We start from the raw sequence: 24,802 nt of genomic DNA, 5'->3' as shown, positions 1-24,802 counted from the left end.
ACTGCTCTTTGGGCTACATCCCTCGCTGATTTTCCATCTTTCTGACCTCTTCCTCTCTTGACATTGGTGTTAACGACAAGATCAAAGTTGTGTTGTTCCTGAATATTTGGAGACCCAACATATGGAGATCCATTTTATTCCGTTGGGGAAGCAAACCCACCATTTTGAAAATCCAGTGAGATTGGACGATGTGGTGATTTTGTAGGCACTTGATTAGCTACCAAAAAATATGGATTAAACTTGTTAAGCACCTTCAGAATGGTGAAACACGACACATGTTGGAAACCAGATATGTGGGATATTTGCCACTCTTCCCGACATCTTCGTTCCACATCTAGTTCATTTTCACCACTTCTTTTGTAGCGCCACATTTGTATGATCAAAGCTACGTATCCATTGACGTCTTTGCTAATTGTATGAAAACGATGAGAGAACCGCTCGACATCACGACTATTGATGTTACTGGTTCCTTAGCAAAATCCTTGAAAATATTTCCATAAAAGTATTCTTTTCTTGCTGGCAACCATTGATTTGATGTACTGTAAATAATAGATACAAAGGGAGGATCCATGGACACTCTTAAATGGACAAGGTCGAACAAAATTTGCGCCATTTTCTCCGGCAAACTCAAACGACAATGAATTTAAGTCTAATATTTTATTGATATGTTCTTATTACAAGACTCTACATTCTTATCAAAAATGAATGCAATTTGAGATAACACAAATGAAAACGGGTGGCACCCTGCTGACCGGAAAGCATAGATGACCACGTGTCATCAACTCATCATATGTGTAAGAAGGGATTCATTACTCATACATAAAACGGGTTCCTAGACGGACCGGGGATAAGTACCCTATAAAACACCTCTTTCGTTCTCACAAAATCCGTCTGTATTTTCACCCAGCAATCCTAATTACCATGGACAATTCTACTACTAGTTTTCGTTCTCAAAACCATGATTATCATCAACAGCGACGAAGAAGCCCTAAAGCGAAAGGTAGAAGAAACCCTAGAATCGATTCGGAAGAAGAATTTTCGTTGTCAGATAATGATGATGTAATTGGAGAAGCAGCTTTAAATTGGTTAGATTACTATTCCAAATATGATGGATCTGCTGTTCATCTGTGTTCTAGACGACCTGGAGTTCATCTTCAGCCTATCTCTAATCGAAACCCTAACCATCGTCACCGACCTTCCCCATTACAAGTACGAATTTTATTTTTGGTGGATTTTTTGATAATCTACTCTAATTCAGCTTCAATTAGGTTTATTTCCTTGCAATTCTCCATTTTTTGGTAGATTTTTTTTGTTTTTTTTGACGATGCTGCATAAATTTGTGAGTCGTCTTAGGTGAGAGAAGGCAAGGAAAATACGAGTTCTGTTACCACTGCTATGCGTCAAAGTCTCCGAGTAGCAGCCAATGGCGCAACTAAAACCACTGACAAAAGATACTGTGCTACTCTTGAACAGGTTAGGCTTCATTTTTTAGCTGTTTTTTGGAATTTACTATTCAATTTTACTATGTCTTTTAGCTTATGATCAAATTGACAGGCTATTGATGCAAAAACCCGCATGGTGTTGTTGAGAATGCTGAATTGTGCAATATTTGATGACATTAATGGCTGCATTTCTACTGGGAAACAAGTAGGTGTTGTATACATCTTTTATTCTCAATCAAGTTTTTCTCCTTGTAGAATCATTTGTCTACCCCCCCCCCCCCCCCCCCCCCCCCCCCCCCCCCCACCCCCCCTTTTTTTTATCTACAGGCCAATGTTTATCATGCGACAAAATATGATGGTCAAGAATTTGCAGTAAAGGTTTACAAAACTTCAGTACTAGGATTCAAGTAAGTCCACTCATCTTTTCAGCTTCTTCTTGCTAATCATGATTCACATCCCTAGTAATAGAAGATTAATATAAGCTTGATTTTACCGAAAGAAAAAGCAGAAATTCTCAAGCTGAAAAATGTCCGATTTTTTTAGTAAAAAGTATGATGATGATGGGTTTTTTTACTTCAGGGACATGGATTGTTATATACAAAGGGATTGTCGTTTTAGGCATGGTTACTGCAAGCACAATCCATGGAAAGTCGCTAAGACTAGGGCAGAAAAAGAAATGAGTAACCTTATGAGGTAAAGCAATCCTTGCATATCTTTTTGTTTCTTTTAGTATGTTTTATATCATGTTTACAGACACTCACTATATATCTCCGTCAGATTGGCTGCTTTATGGTTGTTGGACAGATGCACTTCTGTAATAACGTGTGAATGACATGTAGTTAGTTTTTCTTTGCCTCCTTGTCCTTGGCAGGAATTCTAACTGTGAGGCCTAATACTGCACGTATATTTAATAGAAAAAATTGTCTCTGTAGTGTAGTATGATCTCAGGATTTATGATGTTACTTGTTAAAGCTCTCTATTTTTCTGAATACAGGCTAAAGGCAGCAGGGATCAGGTGTCCATCTCCAATACATTTGAAGCTTCATGTGTTGGTCATGGAATTCATAGGTATGTTGGTCTTCTCTTAGGTTCCTCTTGATTAAATTCCGTACGGGGTAAACTTTCTTCTGTCCACTTTGATTAGTCGAAGTGCATAGAGACCTTGTATTATGGCATCAATTGTTCAGCTTATTGGCATGTAACTACCACCAAATGCATGTGAATCTTTGTCCCTCCAACTGTTTTGGCGTTTCTGGACATTTGGTTTGAGGATCTTTTTATTGTTTTACAGGAAAATCAGGGTGGGCTGCTCCTCGTCTCAAGGATGCAAATCTATCTGAAGACAAGATGGGTGATTGTTATGTTCAGGTGTGTCAATATCCTTAAAAGTTGTGGAGAGAATATTGCTCCTCAGAATACAAGTGAACAAAATGTTTGTGTTTGATTGTTTTCATTGTTATATTTAATGAAATGATCAGATTATTATGGTGATGCGAAATTTATACCGAAAGTGCAAACTGGTGCATGGAGACTTGAGCGCATATAATATACTCTATTACGAGGTGAGTCCAACGGCCTAACATTTGCATTGCATTGCATTATTTATTATTATTTTTTATCTTCAAGCAACTGTGTATGTTTTCCTTCCGAATTTGCAGGGTAACTTGCACATTATCAACGTTTCCCAATCTGTTGACTTTGACCACCCTCTTGCGTCAGACATCTTACGTGAAGATTGCATTCGTGTTTCTGTAAGTTGGTCCGGACAATTGTGCATCTATTGTTTCCTTTGATTTTTTTTTATATATAAACAAGAACTGATGTTATCAACCCAATTGTGTCTTGCAGGATTTTTTCAGGATGAATGGCGTGGGAGTTATGACCATGTGGGAACTGTTTTATTTCATAGTAGATTCATCTATTACTGATGAATCTGTGGAATGTTATTTAGAAAAGGTTTGATGCTCCATCATCCGTATTATTATGCTCTAACCTCTCTAAGCGTTTAGAAAGCATTGTCTGGCTTAATGCATTTCCAATGGTTACAGATGCAACAGAACATTTCGTTTAGGGATAGTTTGATGTCTGTGGAGGATTGGAAGGTAAATAATCTTGAGCCAAGATCCTTTTCAAGTTTAACTAAAATTCAAAAACCTTACAATTCTATCTTTTGGCTTATAAGATGTTAAGGACGCTTGGTCAACAGAAGGACGCCGAGGAGGATGTTGACAGGATCACAGGTTGCCAGGATGCCGTAGATTTGACATTTATAATTCCAGAATTCGAGCACTCTCTTTTGCCAGCTCCAGAACAGTTGCAGTTACTAACGCAGCCAAATAAATGGGACATGGACAATATCTTTGAACGGACGGACATCTCAACCAGCAGTGGAACAGAATCCGGAATAGATGAAGATGACGATTCTAGTGATACACAGGAGACACTCCCTGCAGCTCGAAAAAAGAACAAGAGAGAATGTGCTTCTGTTGAACAGGTCAGGACATTAGTTTAGGCATATAATGTTATTCGCTATTGAAATAACGTTGTTACTGATATATCCTGAAGATTAACTTTACTATGGGCGTTTAAATCTATGACTTATGTTAAATTTACAGGCCATTGACATTGATTCAAGAACTCGTATGGTGTTGTTCAGAATGATGATACAAGAAATATTTGATGAGATTAATGGCTGCATTTCTGCTGGGAAACAAGTAGGTGTCGTGTACATCTTTTTTCTGATATCTCAATGAAGTTCTGCTCCTTGTATAATCATTTGTTGTTCCTTTTATCGATAGGTCAATGTCTATCTTGTGTCAAAACGTGATGGTCAAGAATTCGCAGTAAAGGTCTATAAAACTTCAGGATTCAAGTAAGTCTCTTCACTCATCTTTTCAGCTTGTTTTTGCTAAACATGAGTACCTAGAAATACCAGATTAATATAAGCTTGATTTACCGGAAGAAAAAGCAAAAATTCTCGAGCTGAAAAATGCACAAATTTAAGAGATTGTTTTTTAGTAAAGGGCAACCGAGCTCACCTGCAATCTCTTTTGTTATTTATAAAAGAGTGATGAAACAAGTATGATGATGGGATTGATTTTTTTTACATTGCGACTTCAGGGGTTTTATGCAGGGTGACTGCAAGCAGGATCGCAGAAAAATGATTAAGACTAGGGCAGAAAAAGAAATGAGGAACCTAGTGAGGTAAAGCTAGCAGCAACCCTTACATATCTTTTTGTATTTTCTAATATGTTATTTCATCTTTATAGACACTCGCTATATATTCCCGTTAGATTGGCTGCTTTATGGTTGCTGGACAGATGCACTTTTTATAACCTATAAAATATGATATGTAGTTAGTTTTCTTTTGCCTCCTTGACTGGGATTGCAACTGTGAGGTCTGATACTGCATATATTTATTAGGAAATTTTTATTGGTCTCTGTAGTTTATTTATTAAGACCACAGTATAGGATTTGTGAGGTTAAAGCTCTCTATGTTCTGAATTTAGGCTAAAGGAAGCAGGGATCAAGTGTCCAACTCCAATACTTTTAACGCTTCCTGTTTTGGTCATGGAATTCATAGGTATGTTTTCTTCTCATAGAGAGTTGCGTAAGACCCGATTAAAGTCCTTTGTGGTAAACTTTCTTCTATCTATTTTGATTAGTCCAACTGTTTTTGCCGTTTCTGGAGATTTGGTTTGAAGATTTTTTTTTTATAGGAAAATCTGGGTCGGCTGCTCCTTGTCTCAAGGATGCAAATCTATCTGACGACGAAATGCGTGAATGTTATGTACAGGTGTGTCTACATTCTAAAAACTTGTAGAATGAATTTCGCTCTTCAGAATACAACAGACAAAATTCATAAGAAAACATTTAATGTTTGTGTTTGACTGTTTTCGTTGTTAACTTATTGTGCCAAAGATGATGTGAAATTAAGTTTGTATCTTTTATGAAATGATGATCAGATTATTATGGAGATACGAAATTTATACCAAAAGTGCAAACTGGTGCATGGAAACTTGAGCGAATACAATATACTCTATTACGAGGCGAGTCCAACAACTTATCTACGCATAGATTTTTTCTTTTTTTTTTTAATCAAGCTATTGTTTATATTTTCCTTCCTAATCTGCAGGGTAACTTGCACATTATTGATTTTTCCCAATCTGTGGACCTTGACAACCCTCTTGCGTCTGACATCTTACGTGAGGATTGCATCCGTGTTTCTGTAAGTTGGTTCGGGATTTCAATTATACACCTACTGTTTCCTTTTGGTTTTATATATAAACAAAACCAATTGTGTCCTGCAGGATTTTTTCAAGATGAATGGCGTGGGATGTACGACTGTACGTGAACTACTCGATTTCATAGTAGATTCATCTATTACTGATGAATCTGTGGAATGTTATTTAGAAAAGGTTTGATGCTCCATCATCCATATTATTATGCTCTAACCCCTCTAAACGTTTAGAAAGCATTGTCTGGCTTAATGCATTTACAATTGTTACAGATGCAACAGAAAATTGTGGCTATGGGAAATGTGTTCCCCGCGGATGATAATGCTGCAGATTGTATTTCTGAGAAGGTACATATCTTACGTCATGATCCTTTTCAAGCTTAATTAAAATTCGAAAACTTCCATGTCTTATTGGTTTTGAGTCGTACACTCCAATGACGCATGATCAATCGAAGCAGCCAAAGGAATCAGACACAAATGGTACCTCTACTGAACAGAAGAACAACTTTGGAGCCGTATCTGGGACAGATGAGGGGCAGGAAGATTATTCTAGTGATTCAAAAGGAGTAGAGCCTTACGATATTACACAGGAGGCGCTCCCCGCAGACAAAAAGGCAGCTCGAAAAAAGAACAAGAAGAAAGTCAAAGAAGGGAACAAGAAGGCTCCGGAGAGTACACAGGGGACACTCCCTGCAGACAAAAAAGCAGCTCGAAAAGATCACAAAAAGAAAGTCAAAGAAGAGAGGAGAGAGGTTCGCAAGAGTTTAACTTTACAAGATGCGAAGAAAAAAAAGAACTGGGTAGGTAATATTATTAATAGGTTCCCCTAATTTATAGGATTAGCATAGACTAAGATGCTTCTCCTGGAAAATAACAGTATGTTATGCCTGTTGGTGTATTGATTTTAAAATATACTGCTAGTAGTTGAGGAATGCGTTTGCTAGTAGTTGAGGAATGCGTCTAATATCTGTAACTAAATTATGAAGTCTCCAGTCTAGGTTGAAGCTTCCATTATTAACTGCGTCTGCAACTATCTTTGAGTCTAGCTCGAATCCGACTTGCTCTAGGTTGAGGTCTTTGGCCCAACAAACTCCTGACGCACTTTGCTCCTTGCAGCATACCTGCATGATATGAACCATCAACATTAAAAGTAACAAAATCCCCAGGAGGAGGGATCCAGTGGAGATTCTCCCGATTCTGTCTTGTGTTTCTCCTGAGTAGTGCCATAGGCATTACGGTGTTCCTCTATGAACAGTCTACAACTGAAAATTATCTTACCAGGCGTGCTGTTAGAATTTTTAAAAACTGACACCTTTCGGATCATATGCACCAAGCAGTGATTGCTCTTGTAACTAACTCAGATTCTGTAATCTGGTTTTGCTGAAGGCTGTCGGACCAGCTACATATCCAATCACTCAGATTGGGAATATCATTACCCTACAACCCGTAACTGAAAACCAAACTGCACGCGAGATGTTGCAGTTTATAATAACATGGGCAGGAGATTCAACACAGAAAGGACATTGCGGATCTATGTGCTGCATATATGTTACAAGCTGATCTCTTGTTGGCAGAAAACACTTGATACATTTCCATAAGAACTGACGAATTCTTGGGAGACGGTTCAATTTTCATAGCCGCTTGAAGATCTTGAATCAATCCATTCGTTGCCATTTTAGTGTAACAAGTATGAAAGGTGTAGGGGAAGGGGGTGGGGGATATATATCATTTTCGATAAGCTATTCCGATTTTGCTACCGAACCTGAAACGTGCCAGAGACAGACATGGTGCCGTTTCCAAAGCTGTAATTATTGCTACTGAATCAGCAGCAGGTGCGTAGGCAATTTGGCACAAGCCAACTCCTTTTACTAAATGGTAAGACCCTTTACGTACGCCACTTTCTGGCATTTTTGTATTCAACTAGAATTTTTTTTATCTTGATTACGGTGATCTGTGAATTCAAATTTTACTGGTTCAAAATCAGATACGATATTCAATGATACATCGGTGAAACCCGGGGACAAATCGAAAGAAAACATATGTGTGACAAAATACGGAATTAAGACAAAAGTTTTAAAAAATGACATGGCACAAAAACGAAGGCTTCACAAACAGCAGTGGTTTACATAGCTATATGGATATTCAAGCCAATCCACCACGTGATTTACATACAGTTAAACCTCTATAATTTAATAGTCTTGGGACCACTAGATTTTATTAATTTAAAAAGATATTAAATTATCGATAAATTAATAATTTATTGTATATATATTTTTTTATTTTTTAACTAATGAAATAAATTACTAATTAATACAAAATACATTACAAATTCGAGTCTGGCTCTTTCAAGAAATTAGTTGGCACACGGGAAACAAGTTGTGTGCCAATCCCTCTCTGAAGGGCCACCCCTATCCCAGGAAAAGAAAATTTCCAACTCTAACATTGGCACCATGACTAACCGAGAAATTACGTAATCTTTTAAGAAAGTCGATGGTCTCATCCCCAAGTCCACCGAGAGTGGTAAAGGCTAAAGTTCCAAAACCGAACCCTTGAGCATTACACTTTTCCAGATACTTCTTACGTTTGCGCGAGACAGCTTTGTCAATGGCTTGACCGGGTACAAAGGAACGAACTCCATTCCCTGTGAAAGGTGAAACGACCGTGACATCGAAGCAAACATCACGACCACTATCCCAATTTAAAACCAAAACATCCGCCGGTTTTAAACTGGTGCCATTGTCTGAGAGAAAACCAAGGTCCACTTCTTTCCTTGCCGGAACACCCACTCGATAACATATATCAGCCAAAGTATCACGAATAAGGTCGTGTCTGAACTTCAGACCAAGGTCATTTTTGCAATGCACAACATGGTCTCCAAATTTGTCCATCTCGGCCGAGCAACTAGGACAAATCCCATCATCTTAAAAAAAAAAGGAATTCCCAACCTATATTTGAGAATTGCACTGAAGTGTCGTGGACCAATATATTCTGACCGAAGCCTTCAATGGGGACAGCCAGCAAATAGTCTTGAGCATGTTTTACCCGATTACAATGCAATAGAACCTTATCACGCTCTGTCATGGGGAAGACGGTAGGCACCAATTTAACCACGGTATCAAAGTAAATAGTTGCGAGGGAACTCATAGAGTGGACGGGTGCAACTTCTTCTAAACCGGGAAGAGGTAAGGTGGCACTGCATACTGTGTTAAAGTCATGTAAGGCAGTAGTAAAACAAGAACCAATAGGATCAGTACCTGAATGACGCAAAATGGATCTCTATAAGGCAAAAGTCTGAAGGCAGGAGGCAAGGTAGCAGTAATTGCGGGTATCTGACATAGAGTAAGTACCCAACCCACCATATTTAAGGGGGAGAGTAACAAATCTATGTTGAAGCAACCCATATCCAGGGCCATCACCCGTGATTAAGCGCCGTAAAAACTGAAAGAGATGGGCATCAAAAGTCTCCGATGCCGAATCCATATAGCCCGGTGATGTGATTGTAGATTGTGGTAAATAGAGTATCGTTCAAACTCGAACTTGTGAAGGATTTTTAGTCTTAAGTTCAAAACTAAATAGAAACTCAGACAAATATGATAAAAATAATAAGAAAACACTAAGGCTTAAGATTCCACTGTTTTTCCAAATTTAAAGTGATTAAATCCAATACTTATATTATGCAATTTTTCCGTTTAATTCGATTCTAAACTATTACAACAAGTAGATTTCCAAAATAACAACTGTAAATCCAGAGCATAAAGCATCAAAACCTAAGCTAAGCATGCTATATCAAAATAAATCACAACCGCTTAACGAAAATCATTCAAACAATTATCATTCAAGGCAAAATAATCATTTTAATATTTGCAATAAATAAGATAAATAGAAAATACCACTCTTTATTGGAAAATAGCTTCCTCTATCGCCTCAGCAATGGGGTTTAGCTCCTCATATTAATAACTTGCTCAAGATACATGATTATAACCAAAAAGTTGATTAAAAGATGAAGAAATACTAAAACAGGTAGTTTATGACTCACATAAAGTGTCGCAGATAAACGATACAAAGAAACGGCTTCTGTCTCCGTTCTTTAAGACCGTCTGCCGCAGTCGTGTCAATGCTGAAGAACGACGGACTCTGCGAGTCGGTTCTTCGTGTTCTTGAAGGTCTTCAATGGCGGCAGCAGCAGCAGAAGAGGTTCCTGGATGTTGATTGTTTACACTTTTCTGAGGCTCTAAACTTCTCCCTATGGTTTCTAATACCTTTATGGACTCGAATCCGTGCTATTTATAGCCAAAAGGTGAATCAAATCTTCCCAAATTCTTTTGGTTTATCTTTTTTTTCTCTTCGGCAGCAAGTCACGATAAAATCTCTGTGTGCGGTTCCTGTTGCGTCTTCTGTTGTTTAAAACTTCTCCAAACTCTTTATAGGATATAGTATAATAAATATGAAGGTATATCTACACTTTAGTCACGCTGGAATTCCTAATCCGACTCAAACAGGACCCAAACTCTTCCCGTCTCTCTGTTCAGCTCTCACGGCTTATCCAGCCCAATTCGATCATCCCAATCACTCCTACAAACCCTTTTACGCTGTAAAAAGTCCATCCCAATTGATTTCCACGATTGAATCTCGTTAGAACTCGATCAAAATTCGAACTCTAAAATCTGCAGACGTGATAATTGTTTTTCCCGCCAAAAGAAATTATTTGAATTTGAGAAAGAATGCCCCCTATCCAGCTCTGGTGTGCGAATAGCAAGTGGTCACCCCTTATCAAGTGGGTGCCCCTTATCCATTTGAGGGGTGTAAATAACACATATCCTTGGGGTGCCTTTAGTAATTTTTCTGGGATGTTTTCCGCACTTTTTCGGGGTTCCTCCGGGGTATTTCTGGGGTACTTCCGGTCCACTTCTGGGGCGCTTCCGGTACACTATCAACGGAGGTCCAAATGCCACATTTTTAGCCAATTCGCTGTAAAAGCTTATTTCTCCAAAAACACCTACAAATAAAATAAAAGAACCAAATAAGTACAAAATCGAGCACTAACACTATATAAAATTGAGATATATTAGACACATAAATGCGTCTATCAAATACCCCCAAACTTATTATTTGCTAGTCCCGAGCAAATATAAAATAAAATCCTAACCCATTGTCGCAGGCATCGTCGATTGCATTTAGCGTATGCAATAAGCTTTTAAACCCCTAGGTGGCCCTAGTGGCCGAGTTATAGTCTCGGGAGGGCTTACCAGAGTTATATCCACAAAATCTTTACTTCAGATCCTAGCTATCTATGCAGAACCTTGGAAAGCACTAAAGAACCTCCTTGGTTGGCATACTTATTGATTACAAGAGGAAGTATCCTGATGCGAAATTCCAATTGCTGACACGAGTTTGCACTCAAGCATACTAAAATTCATATATAAGTGACAGAGCTCTACCCAGATAGTTTCTGGACATCATAAACCGGAGTCAACCAATCACATGGATAGATTAAGAAGATGGATGTAGAGAAAAAAGTGGATGATGTTGACTAAGGTGAACCTATCCTAATGGAATGAGATACTGGTCTGGACTAATACAACCCACTGGCATATACAAGGGTACCAGTGGTCGATAATCCTAACTCTAGGTCAACTCAGCTGGCATATACAAGGGTACCAGTGGTCAACTTTATTGTATTTATTCCGGTTGGTCTAATGGTCTGGTCTAAATACTTTTTTTCTTTTTTTTTTTTCAATTTTTTTTTTTGGGTATCTCAGTCACTCTATTTCACCCTAGTAATGGTAAAAAGAAATAAAATAAAAAGAAGTGATCAGGATTCTTTCGATGTTTCCATCACGAGGATATGGCGAAACTACCATGTTTTTTTACTAACACCTGAGCTCTGTGCTTTTATGAATAGACTCTTCTAGATGTTTCCATCTAGTCAGATTGGTTCCTCAACTCCTACAACCAAAATGCTTCCATCCACTTAGATTGGTTAGTGCCGACCTTTATATGCATAAATTTCTAGGCTCTGGAGTTTATTAATGCAACTAAAAAACTTCTCCCGTACCCCCAAACTTAAATCTAACATTGTCCTCAATGTTCTAAAGATACAATTAAAAGCATGAATAAGGAGAAACTGTTACCATTCGAAGCAAAAGAGTTTAAGGAAAGATATTACCGTGTTGCGTGAGTTTGGGTTACCTCCCAAGAAGTGCTAAGTTTAAAGTCTTCAGCCAGACTTAGAAAAGGATTAGTCAACTAGAACCGTATAATAGTAGCCGAAATAACTGCAGGTCTTCAAAACCAAATAGAGCTGACCAAAGGAAACTGCAGTGAACCAACGAAATTAACAAGCCTAGCATGCCCTTACCTAGTTTCCTGATTAATAAATTTATATCTAATTGTGGTTCAGGTTCAGGTTCTATGAAAGGGTCTAAATAAAATATTTTCATCGGGTGCGTTTATTCATAGATGAGATCCGAATCATTAGGTCCTAGAGTCTGTAGAAACTCAAATAAAAACTTAGAATCACGAAGTAATAACCTAAATAGTTGAGGATCCTCTAAGTCAATCAGATATGACTTACATAATTTACCACAGTGAGAGTAGTGGTCATTCTTAAGCAAATGTGTCGATTCTAATTTCCTAAAGCATTTAGGTTTAGTCTCACAACTTAATATTCGACACATTTGAAATATAAACGTTCCCACATTTGGAAGAAAACTATTTGGTGGGAAAACAAAGTCAATCTGGGTATCATAGCCTGGGCAAACCACATCAACCAGAGGATGGGTTTCTAACGTCTGAACTTCTTACTGGACATCATTAGGTTCGGGAAAACGAGTATGAAGGTAATCTTGTAAAATGGTCGAGGCAGAGATATCGAGTCCTATGTGAGGGGAATTTCTGAGAGTTAAAGATAAGGCACTAGGAAGGTGATAATCACCCCCAAACTTAGAGTTTTCAGTGTCTCTAGATAGACTAGTGACAATCTCCCTAATTTCTAGATCATCAGATTCTTGGAAATGGTCAATTGATTCTTCTAAGTTATTATCAGGTAGTGCATCTTTACTCATCTCTACGGGTCTATCTTCTTCGTCTAAGACTATTGTTTCTAAGTCGTTAGACTCTAAAACAACATTTTCCGAATAAACCTGTTCCTCTAAACCACTATCGGCTTCGTAATCAAAAGGAAATACTACATCATCTAAAATGGTGGTATCCCTAACCAAATCCTCGTCCTTTTGAATAGGTGAATAATCATAAAAATTATTTGGATTTGAACTAGAAATAATATTATTATTAAGCTCAGTTGGAGTAGAAAATTCCTGATCACTATGCCTATTTATTTCAAATTCTTCATCAACACTATCCTCTTCATAATCATTATAATAACATGAAAATGGTTGAACCTCATCTAAACAACAAGTAGTGTTACCAATTCTAACCTTGTCATCTTGATTATGCAAATAACTATCCTCATTTTCAAAGGTACTATTGGAAACACTATATTGGAAATTAAGACTATCTTAAGCAGTTCTATCCTGGGCCTCTAATAACATTTTCTGAGTTGACTCACATGATTTCCTGACTTTATCTAGGAAAGAAGGTTCACACGTTGAATTGTTTTCGCCCATAACTAAATTATTCATTCATGTTGAACTACGTGTTGACGCAAGTAATTTTTGTGCTGACTCAGCTAACTGACAAGCAGACTCTAGTAAAGAGGAATTATAATAATTTTGCTCGTATGACCCGTGGGCGTGTGGATAGGAATTGGGCTCACTATGGTACGAGCCATAACCTTGAAAATATTGGTGTTCCCACTCACTATTTACACTATGGTCAAAGTTGAAATGTCCATTTTGAAAATTAGTCAGATAATCATTGTATTGGCTATTATAATACCAGTTCGACATTCTTAATTGCAAGGGAATTCTACACAATCACAAACAAGGCCGACTCGACTTCACCAAAGCAAACCTAAAGATTTCTAGCAAACAAAAAGCATGATGGCTCCACTTAGATTGTTTCTAGACTAGCTTCTATCTCTCGAAGGGGAATTCGTTACAGTTTGAGTAAACCCCTATGGATCAATCCAAGCTAATGTGAGATGAAACTGAGGCGAGGGAAGCTCAATGGAGCTTTGATACCCAAGGCCTCACCGGCGTTACAAGGCGGTGCGTTTCAACTTCCAGAAGTCATCATGAACTTTGAAGTTGCTTAAGAGGGTAACCAATATCTTTCGAAATTTTTTCCTAACAAGCTCGATACCCTATAGGTCTCTTTCTAATCATATTTTAAAGCTTGGGTCTGCGTTAGGTTTTGTTTTCCTAAGGCGGGCAAGAAGGGAGCGGTGATGAAATCCGAACCCTTATCTTGTTTAGGCCAGGCCTTTCCCTTTACTAGGAATATAAAAACAGTCCGGTTCGTCCTCAAACAATTATCACCTTAAGGAGTACAGTAACCCGCTTGCAGGAGATTCGCGAATGTTTCGATTGGACTTACCTCCCGTACCAGACAGGGGATGAACCGTTGAAGTCGACTCGGGCCACGACTCCTATGTCATGTACGAACCCGAGGGGCCGAGAAGATATAGTAATCGCCGTCCTTCCCTGCAAACAGTTTAATATTTAAATATACCCTTCCGTAGGGTATAAAAATAATGTCCCAAAATTTAAAGTCCAAAGTCCACAAAAAGAAACAAAAAAAATTACAAAATAGTAAAGAAAACCCTAAAAAATAAAAAAACTAAAAAAAATGTCTACTTTTCCGTTCTTTTCGCTTTAGTCTTTTTCTCCAAGTCTTTTACGATATCACCACACTCTTTGGCTCAACTTTCTTTATGATCCAAAACCTGTAGACAAAGATAAATACCCAAAAACGTAAAATAGAACAAAATAAAAATAAAAGAAAAACTAAAACTAAAAACAAAAATAGATCTAAAACCCTAAAAACAAGTCCGCGTCGGCGGCGTCAAAAATTGATGTGATTGTAGATTGTGGTAAATAGAGTATCGTTCAAACTCGAACTTGTGAAGGATTTTTAGTCTTAAGTTCAAAACTAAATAGAAACTCAGAAAAATATGATAACAATAATAAGAAAACACTGAGGCTTAAGATTCCACTATTTTTCCAAATTTAAAGTGATTAAATCCAATACTTATATTATGCAATTTTTCCGTTTAATTCGATTCTAAACTATTGCAACAAGTAGATTTCCAAAATAACAACTGTAAATCCAGAGCATAAAGCATCAAAACCTAAGCTAAGCATGCTATATCAAAAGAAATCACAATCGCTTAACGAAAATCATTCAAACAATTATCATTCAAGGCAAAATAATCATTTTAATATTTGCAATAAATAAGATAAATAGAAAATACCACTCTTTATTGGAAAAAATAGCTTCGTCTATCGCCTCAGCAATGGGGTTTAGCTCCTCATATTAATAACTTGCTCAAGATACATGATTATAGCCAAAAAGTTGATTAAAAGATGAAGAAGTACTAAAACAGGTAGTTTAAGACCAACATAAAGTGTCGCAGTTAAACGATACAAAGAAACTGCTTCTGTCTCCGTTCTCTAAGACCGTCTTACGCAGTCGTTGATTTTGTTGAAGAACGACGGTCTCTGCGAGTCTGTTCTTCGTGTTCTTGAAGGTCTTCAATGGCGGCAGCAGCAGCAGAAGAGGTTCCTGGATGTTGATTGTTTACACTTTTATGAGGCTCTAAACTTCTCCCTATGGTTTCTTATCCCTTTCTGGACTCGAATCCATGCTATTTATAGCCAACAGGTGAATCAAATCTTCCCAAATTCTTTTGGTTTATCTTTTTTTTCTCTTCGGCAGCAAGTCACGATAAAATCTCTGTGTGCGGTTCCTGTTGCGTCTTATGTTGTTTAAAACTTCTCCAAACTCTTTATAGGATATAGTATAATCAATATGAAGGTTTATCTACACTTTAGTCACGCTGGAATTCCTAATCCGACTCAAACAGGACCCAAACTCTTCCCGTCTCTCTGTTCAGCTCTCACGGCTTATCCAGCCCAATTCGATCAGCCCAATCACTCCTACAAACCCTTTTACGCTGTAACAAGTCCATCCCAATTGATTTCCACGATTGAATCTCGTTAGAACTCGATCAAAATTCGAACTCTAAAATCTGCAGACGTGATAATTGTTTTTCCCGCCAAAAGAAATTATTTGAATTTGAGAAAGAATGCCCCCTATCCAGCTCTGGTGTGCGAATAGCAAGTGGTCATCCCTTATCAAGTGGGTGCCCCTTATCCATTTGGGGGTGTAAATAACACATATCCTTGGGGTGCCTTTAGTAATTTTTCTGGGATGTTTTCCGCACTTTTTCGGGGTTCCTCCGGGGTATTTCTGGGGTACTTCCGGTCCACTTCTGGGGCGCTTCCGGTACACTATCAATGGGGGTCCAAATGCCACATTTTTAGCCAATTCGCCGCAAAAGCTTATTTCTCCAAAAACACCTACAAATAAAATAAAATAACCAAATAAGTACAAAATCGAGCACTAACACTATATACAATTGAGATATATTAGACACATAAATGCGTCTATCACCCGGCAAAGTAGTACTCAAGGTGAAGTACAGTATGGAGACTCCTGTGCAGTTCTTAAACAACAACAATTCGCATTGGGGGTCCCCTAGCTTGCTTACCGCCTCCATCAAGATGACAGTTTTCTGAACCCTGGCATGAACCATGTCCGTGCAATAGTATGAATTAGTGCTCACTGGCCCTCCCAATAGGTAACACTGTTATATGGTCTACTAATGTGGGAAGGAAACAACTCAAGGCTCCTACTGTCTGGAGAAGGCCAATAAAGCTCGGTCTTACCGATATTCATGTGAAGCCCCAGCCCCACCCCTTCCTCTTGAATGATCTTAAAAGCCTTAGCAACCTGCAGTGTGTCTCCAATGATGGTTTTATCATCTAGGTACCAAGCTTGCATCTCCAAAGAACATTGTTCCGCTATTTTCTTGATCAAGGGGTGTAAGGTAAGCGCAAATAAGAGTGTCCCCAACGGATCTCCCCGCTGAACCCCTTGAGCCGATGAAAGAACATTTTCCAAGTAGTATAGTCGAGTCGGTTCTACATAACAAAACTCAACCCAACGAGATATTGAAGGCACTGAGACCTAACCTCTTTAAGCATTGTTGTACGGTTCACAAGGTTAAAAGCGTTTGAAAAATCAACCAACAACATGGACATAAAATTATGTTCACCTTTAGCTTCAACCAAGCGATTGACAGCATACAAGATGGCTTCACTACCCCCAGAAACACCCACCCCAAATTGGTAATCAGAAAGATAAGAGTTCATGATCTTACCAGTATGTGTAGCGGCAACCTTGGAGACTAGTCTTCTCCAAATAGTGCCTACTGCTATAGGCCTTAGACCTTCCCCTGGCTTCATAAGTGGCGTGAGAGGAGCACTAGACACGTAAATCCCCAAAGAAGGAGGGCATTTACCATACAACAATAAATTCACCACATCTGTAAGCACAGTGATCAGTTCATCAGAAACTGCAGCAGCTGCACCACTTAACGATTCAAGCAAGTGTTGCGCCCTTAGTCCATCGCGGCCGCACGAAGTTCCCTTCAGAAAGCTATTCAGTCTGCCAAGCACTAGTTCTTTGGAAGCTATGAAAGGCCCCTTCCCAACATGCTCAGAAGGAATGAGGGGGTAGCGGCATATGGGTGCTTGTTTCTGAGTTCAGCAAGGGTGCCATCATTCGAAGGACCAACCCCATTTGAAGTAAAGGTATGAATTGCTGCAGTATACAACCCATTCCTTAGTTTGTTGCGACACAATTTCAGATTCGTTTCTTCCTGGTTCTCTTGAATTTTCTTCTTCCTCTTACGCATAAGTCTCTGAAAAGCCCCATCTTCAACAAGGACCCTATCGATAAGCATTTCACATCCATTTGGTTCACACCATTGTGATAATGCTACGTTTATAGCTTCAATCTGATGTTTCTTACGAACACTAGATTGATTAGGTGGATCCTATTGTTGCAAGAATTCTCCCCAGACATTGGAGACAAAAAGGGTGCAGAAAATGTAGTAGCAGACCAATTGTCTAGGCTAGTTGTTAGTTCCCCTAATGACTCACTTCCTATAAGGGATAGCTTTCCTGATGAACAATTGTTCTTTGTTACCCAATCGCCTTGGTACGCAAATATAGTGAACTATCTTTTTACTGGTCGAATGCCCTAACATTGGGGTAAACAAGATCGTTCTAGGTTTTTAGCCGAGGTTAAGCACTTATTTTGGGATGATCCTTATTTGTTTAAGTATTGTCCAGACTAGATTATTAGGAGATGTATACCTGAGAGTGACCAGTCCAGTATTATTTCCTTTTGTCATGATCATGCTTGTGGGGGTCACTTTAGTGCTAAGAAGACTGCTGCTAAGATATTGCAGTGTGGATTCTATTGGCCTTCGTTGTTTAAAGACTCCCACAGTTACTGTGTTGCGTGTGCACGTTGCCAGAAATTAGGAACCATTTCCCGTAGGAACATGATGCCCTTGAACCCGATTCTGATTGTTGAGGTCTTTGATGTGTGGGGTATTGACTTTATGGGTCCGTTCCCTAATTCTTTTGGTAACCTATACATACTTGTTGCTGTAGACTATGTCTCTAAGTGGGTTCGCAACAACTTTCTGAAACACCGTTTTGAAGGTTCTGGCGAAGTGCATCTTGCACTTGACTGGGATGCTGGATACTGTACGAATTTGTCTCTGTATAACTGAGTCCAAAAGTTCTAGACTAAGTGTTGGAAGTGAGTAGTCTGAAGGACTTGAATCAGCAATGTCAGAAGCCCTAGTCTCTGGAATACTGAGGCCCGAAATAAGGAAGTCAACTCTGGCGCCATTATCAGGTGCCTTCGTTTCATCTCCTGAATGCAGTCTACAATATCGACTCCAAGCATGTAAGTGCATACACTTAACACACAACCACATACGCATCTATGTAAAAAAAACTTCCCATTTGCACAAAACTTCAGCACTGTACGTATAAAAAACTTTTCAATTTTAAAGATAAATTAATAATGTATTAATTTAGAGAATATTTCCTATTGATAAGGTCAATAAATTGAATTTGACTCATTCAATTTGAACGATTTGGAATGTGAAATGACGACAAAAAAATTAGATATTCATCCATTGGAATATAATTTGTTGCAATATCATAATGCAACTCCGGGTCTTATGAGTGCATTACGAACTATTAGGGATGAAATACAATTAGATTTGAACTTCAAAAAAATACAACAACTATTGATTCATTATTTCCTAAAATTTGATACGTATAAAAAACTTTTCAATTTTCTTATTAGTAATTATTAATTTTTAAAATAGTTGGGACCTATAAACTTAAGGGGAATTTTTGAAACGTATTAAATTATTATATTATCGAAATTATTATTTTAACACTATAGGCCCTAAAAGGGACTAAGAAATTTTATTATTTTAGCGAGATTATTATTTTAGTGAGTATTAATTTACAGAGGTTCTACTGTATTTTGTTTTCCTCTCTCAGTCGTTCTTTTCGGTGCTTGTCTTTTCCTATCCATGCAACTGGTTTGATTTCTTGGAAATGAAACTCGATGGTATTAGAGCATCTTCAATGGAGTACGAGTATTTATCATATGTGGAGAACTAAAAAAAAAGGTATTTAATAACATAAAATCTAAATACAGATCTTGTTTTGATAAGCATCTCCAGTGATAGTTATATCCATATCTATTTTGATATACGTGTCGCTTATTTATAGAAACAAAATCTAAAAAATTAATTAAAATAATAACAAATTGATGACGTGGGTATGGATGAGAGTCTCCAAAAACTCATATTCTCCTCCAAACTCAAACTTCCACCGCATATTAAATTTTGATTATCCAACCACCACTGGAGAGGTTTTTTTTGTCGAGAGTTTCTAAAATCCTAGGTGGCATCAATATTTTTTAAAACCCATACTCCATTGGAGATGCTCTTATCCCCAATGCATATATATTAATGAATGTGAACGGTTCCGGTGGATCCGCCGACAACCTTATCTCTTTTCCTTATTTTTTTTCTCATTTTTCGAAACAATAAATAAAATACTTGGTGTTGCTGATGAGTATCATAACTTTATAACCCAATGGCTACTGGTGACATCTACTTGTTCTTTCACATGCTTCTAAATAGAGAGCACCGTTACAAGCCGCCACGTGGACATATGGAAGACGCGAGAATCTGGTCAAAAGATCTTGTAGCAAGCCCCGAGAATCTTTGTCAGAGTTTTGTCAAATCAAGTCAGAATCATCATTATTAATGGAATGACGAAGTATGATCCACATGCGAGATAACATTCCACAACGAATCAATTAGAGTAACCAACAATATATAAGAGTGATGTCGTTAAAGGGCGAAGTATGATTACTTGGAGAGAAAGACAAGATGCGAGGTATGAATATTGAGGAGCAAGAAAGGAGACAGGTGTCCCGACAACCCATGTGAAGGTAGCGAAAGAAGGGGAGAAACTTTATGAAAAATAGTCCGGGCGAATCATAAAGCAACCTCGTCGTGACATGGCGAGAGAAAGTTAGCTGTACTCCATTAGGGTCGATTAGCCTATAAATAGAGACTCTAGGGCAATGTAAGAGGGATCGGATTGGAGAAGGGTAGAGAGTGTGGAATCAGGGTTTCTTTGTATTATAGTTTCCTTGTACTCAAGAACTTGTATTCATCACTTTGAGATCCTTAATGAAATCTTGGTACTTCGTGTTCATCATGTCTTAGTTTGGTGATACTTTCTATTTGGGTGTACTACTGGGTTTCCAGTAGTTACATTTTGGCGTCCAGAAACAGGGAACTTAGATTGGGTATTCATCCTAATCTAAGAGTTAAAGAAAGGTTGAAATTGTTCCGAGATTCAGGAAAGTTGATTGGGATTTAAGATCTAAGAAGAGAAGATTGGTGAAGCGGCGGAGAAAATGGATGACTCCGGCAAAGGTTGAACGATGAAAATAAAATTTAGACAGATGAAGCCGCTAACAACACTAAGAAGGCGCAAACGGTTGGAGGCCCGTAAGGGAGGAGTGAAAGAAGACGCATCCATACAAGGTGAAAGGCAAGGAGTCGCAAGGTGGCGAAAAAACAAATCGAATGATGAAGCGGAACTCGTGATGGAACCTGTTCGGATCTTGAAAGCCGGGACTGCTCTGAATCGAGAAGAGGTGATGAAGGAGGATGACGATAAGGGAAAGACAACGAAAAGGCCGAGTAAGACATGCGGTGGAGGAAAGAAACGAGCAAGGTACGGTCTGGGAAAACAAGCCGGAGCGGCAAAACGAGGTAGCCATGTGACACGAGAAGATCCCGGAGGCGAAGACGAAACAATGGATGAAATCTCGTGGGAAGGAGATAATGAAACAAAGGAAATAACATCATCGTCTCGAAGGCAGATCCGGTACCAAGAAGGAGACGCTTACGAGGGATACGAGGAAGAATCCGAACGAAATATGCGGAGGATGCTAGAAAGATATTATAGGGAGAGGGACTTAAGGAGGCTATTGGCAGAAGCGAGATGTGAAAATCTAGAGCTGATAAAAGAGGAAGAAAGAAGGCGCGAAGAGGAAGATGAACGCAACAAACGGGGAGAAAACGCTTATGACGTAGGAAAAGGAACCGTGGAACATGAGATATTATATGAGCTACGAAGATTGAGAGTGCAAATGGGACATTCGTAGAGACAAAGAGAGATAAAGAAAGAGGTGAGGTGAGATAATCAAAGGCCACGAGCCGATAAGGCGATAAGGCAAACAAACAGAGAACGAGAGGTCGCCAAAGCAGGGGAAGGTAGCCTGAACGGAATTAAAACTTCCAAAGATTAACACGACCATGAAAAAGATATGGGAGGAGGTAGTATTGACTGAGGAGATTCCGGCACCACCCAATTTGGGCACAAAACCAGCACTGGGGAGTAAGAGTTATGAATTTTGCAAATATCATAGTTTTCACGGGCACCATACGGAGAATTGCAGGAGTTTCAGGAAGATCATACTTCGTTTCATTGAGAAGGGGAAGCTAGCATATAACGTAGAAGATGGGGAATTCACACCGTACTCACGTCATTATCAGGAACCAAAGAGAGCCAACTTGAACATGGGAGGGAAGCAATTTGACTGTAATTTCATAGCGCATTCAAGGAAGGATTTCCAAGAATTCCAGGATAACGTGATTTCAAGGGTGTACAAGGTAGATTACGAAGGGATCGAGATATATACTTATGCGAAAGAGGAACCCTTAGAAGAATAGAAAAAGTGGGAGATATCATTTTCAGCGAAAGACGTGCCAGAGGGGAAAATTCAACATATGAACTCACTGGTCATCAGCTTGGCTATCGCAAGAATCGCATCAAATGGAGAGAGTCAACGAGATAAGGAGGCAACCTGGGCTGTGGATAAAGTTCTAGTGGACATGGGAATTTCAGTGGATGTTTTGTTTTATCATACCTTTAAGGCTCTAGGGTATGAGGACTCAAACATGATACCTTATGCGTATACACTATACGGATTCAATGAAACGACGACGAAACCAAAAGGTGAAATATGTTTAAAAATACTTGCAAGAGAATTGGAAACCAAAGTTACTGTTTGCTTGGTGGATGTGGAGTCCCCCTATAACGTTCTCATAGGAAGACCATGGATACACGGAATAAAAGGAGTCGCATCGATCCATCACCAATTGTTGCGGTTTCCTATCCCCAGTGGAATCGGTGAGATACGTGGAAACAACGTGGAGGCCGAGGAATGCAGTCAAAATGACGTTGGAAATTATAAGGACTGAGCGAAAAAGAAAAATGAGCGAAGGAAGAAAGTATTGGATTTGAAAAAGGATGAGGAATTGCGAGTATACATGGCAAAGACTAAGAAAGGATGGGCGATACCAAGTGAAATGCCAGAAAAGGAAGGATAACCTCATAGAACTATAAAGGAACCCACCCCATTAGGGGAACCAGTCTTAAATTTCACAGCGGTAGAACCAACAAGGGATATAAATGTGGGAACCGAGAAGGGACCAAAGATCATAAAAATTGGGACGATGATGGAAAGTGAAGAAGAAAGGAGGCTGGTGGAGCTGTTAACAGAATATGAAGACATATTTGCGTGGAGCATGGAGGAAATTCCAGGGATCGACCCGAGCGTAGCGTTCCATGGACTAAAGTTATACCCAACAATCAAGACTGTAAGACAACGAATAAGGAAGATTGCAACGACCTAACATGAGCAAATCGACAAGGAACTCCAAAATATGATGGATGCGGGCATCATAAGGACGGAGAAATATCCAGATTGTATTGCGAATATGGTGATTGTATCAAAGAAGAACAACGACATAAGAATTTGCATTGATTTTAGCGACCTGAATACTGCATGTCCCAAGGACAGCTTTCCTCTGCCAAATATACCTCGAATGGTGGAGGCAGCATCCGGGTATAAAAGGTTATCATCTATGGATGGGTATTGTGGATACAAGCAAATATCGCCGGCTGAGGAAGATCAGGAGAACTGATAGACGTATTTATGTGTCTAAATTGTCCTCAATGTTTCGTATTGTGAGTACTCGTTTTCGTCCTTATTATGGTGTTTTGTGTGTTTGCAGGTATATTTTGGAAAAATCGGCTCGAAAAATTATGCGGAGCATCCCCGGAGGACATTTGTTATTCGGACTCTCATTTTGGTTAAGGGGAAACCCAATTACTAAGGGGAACCTCAGTTGGGAATTTTCTATTTACACTCCACAGACGGTTAGGGGGCAGTCATCTTCAAGCTTTTGAATTTGCGTTTTGGCGGGAAATAAAGCTTTCAACTGGCAGAATTGTGATCGTCAAAATGAAGGGGTTATGAGTTGATTCAATGGCTGAAAATTGGTAGAGAGTTGTGATTTAGCATAGGGAACACATTTTGAGTATCTAATTTGATCGAAATTGTATGGAATTCGCAAACCAATTCATCAAACTCAAACAGGGAAACACACACTAAACACGAGCTCAAACGTGTTTCTGCTGTGCATGGAGCATTGTGGAGGCATATGAAGAATTATGAAGCGTGAATAATATGATTAGGAGCGTACAGGGAGTGAGTTAACGTGTGGAGGATCTAAATTTGGTAATTATTCCTATTTCTGGGCAGCGAGCAATTAGAGGATTAATGGGAAATTATACGCATTGATGTTGGTATTTTTGGGCTCCAAAACACTATAAATACTATCCTAAGTCGTCCAAAAGGGATGAGGAAGTAATTGGTAGAGAGTTAGAGCCGAGAGAATCACCAGAAGAGTTCACAGAGAAAAAAGTTCTGCTGCTGTCAAAGGAAGAACACGAAGAACATTGTACAGTCCAGGAAAGTCGTTGACTAGTGTCTCTGATTTGCGACAATTTCGGTTCCTTTCCCGCGACTTCGGTGTTGCGCTTACAGCACTCCTAAGTGCCGTTCTTTCCTGACGCCTTCTGTTGGTCGCAAAGAACAGTCTTAAAACGATTTTTTTCTTATCTCATCATTTGTAATCAACTTTTGAGCATTAATAAAATCTTTTGAGTATTTTTCCAACATGATGATGAACTAATTCTCCCACAACCAAGGAAATTAGGAAGCTATTTATGCATGAATGATTGGTAACTATTTCATTTTCTCTAATTTATAATTTATAATTCACTCAATCACTGTTTTTGCAGAGTTTTCAATTGTTGCATAATTTTCGTCATTAGTTGTGATTCAATTAGATAGGTTATACTTTGATTAGATAATCTATACTTAGGGGATACAATTAATTTTTGAGAATTTGCCTGATTATATGTGGATTAAGAAATAAGGGACTTAAAAAAATAATTAGAGTTTTGGGATAATTATCATCATCATTTATGCGTAATAGTGAAATCAGAGTCTTGGTTATTTTCTCATATCTTGAAACCAATTTTGCCATAAGTTTTCTTTACTTCTAGAAGTTATTTAAATCTAAAAAAATTATTCCCTTCACAAGTTCGAAAAGAACCCAGTTTTACCACTATCGTTACAACTTTTGAGTTACATCAAGTTTTTGGCGCCATCGCCGGGGACC

General features: G+C 38.7%; 1 protein-coding gene across 2 annotated transcripts; it reads left to right on the top strand.

The window, feature by feature from the left end:
• Positions 1-840: 840 nt before the first annotated feature.
• LOC113326686 (serine/threonine-protein kinase rio1-like) lies at positions 841-6,724 on the top strand. Of its 2 annotated transcripts, none has more exons than XM_026574372.1 (22): positions 841-1,209; positions 1,354-1,473; positions 1,555-1,647; positions 1,770-1,849; positions 2,022-2,135; positions 2,437-2,510; positions 2,734-2,810; positions 2,921-3,004; positions 3,101-3,193; positions 3,291-3,398; positions 3,491-3,544; positions 3,625-3,936; positions 4,058-4,156; positions 4,241-4,314; positions 4,563-4,646; positions 4,952-5,025; positions 5,162-5,238; positions 5,408-5,491; positions 5,578-5,670; positions 5,753-5,860; positions 5,953-6,027; positions 6,138-6,724. In XM_026574372.1, the coding sequence occupies exons 1-22, from the start codon at positions 922-924 to the stop codon at positions 6,507-6,509; spliced, it is 2,637 nt and encodes an 878-aa protein (XP_026430157.1). In that variant the 5' UTR covers positions 841-921; the 3' UTR covers positions 6,510-6,724. The 2 variants fall into 2 exon arrangements, with proteins under 2 accessions (XP_026430157.1, XP_026430156.1); XM_026574371.1 differs by having other exon boundaries at positions 6,135-6,724.
• Positions 6,725-24,802: the final 18,078 nt, after the last annotated feature.

The sequence above is a fragment of the Papaver somniferum genome, unplaced genomic scaffold (genome assembly GCF_003573695.1).
Source record: "Papaver somniferum cultivar HN1 unplaced genomic scaffold, ASM357369v1 unplaced-scaffold_10, whole genome shotgun sequence".
Lineage (NCBI taxonomy): Eukaryota > Viridiplantae > Streptophyta > Magnoliopsida > Ranunculales > Papaveraceae > Papaver > Papaver somniferum.
This window is presented reverse-complemented; position numbering and strand designations above follow the sequence as displayed.

Excerpts from the sequence above, each read along its gene's own strand:
- LOC113326686 (XM_026574371.1), top strand. The coding sequence starts at position 922 with ATGGACAATTCTACTACTAGTTTTCGTTCTCAAAACCATGATTATCAT. Across the intron at positions 2,136-2,436 it reads GAAATGAGTAACCTTATGAG|GCTAAAGGCAGCAGGGATCA; the intron begins GTAAAGCAATCC and ends TTCTGAATACAG. Across the intron at positions 2,511-2,733 it reads GTTGGTCATGGAATTCATAG|GAAAATCAGGGTGGGCTGCT; the intron begins GTATGTTGGTCT and ends ATTGTTTTACAG.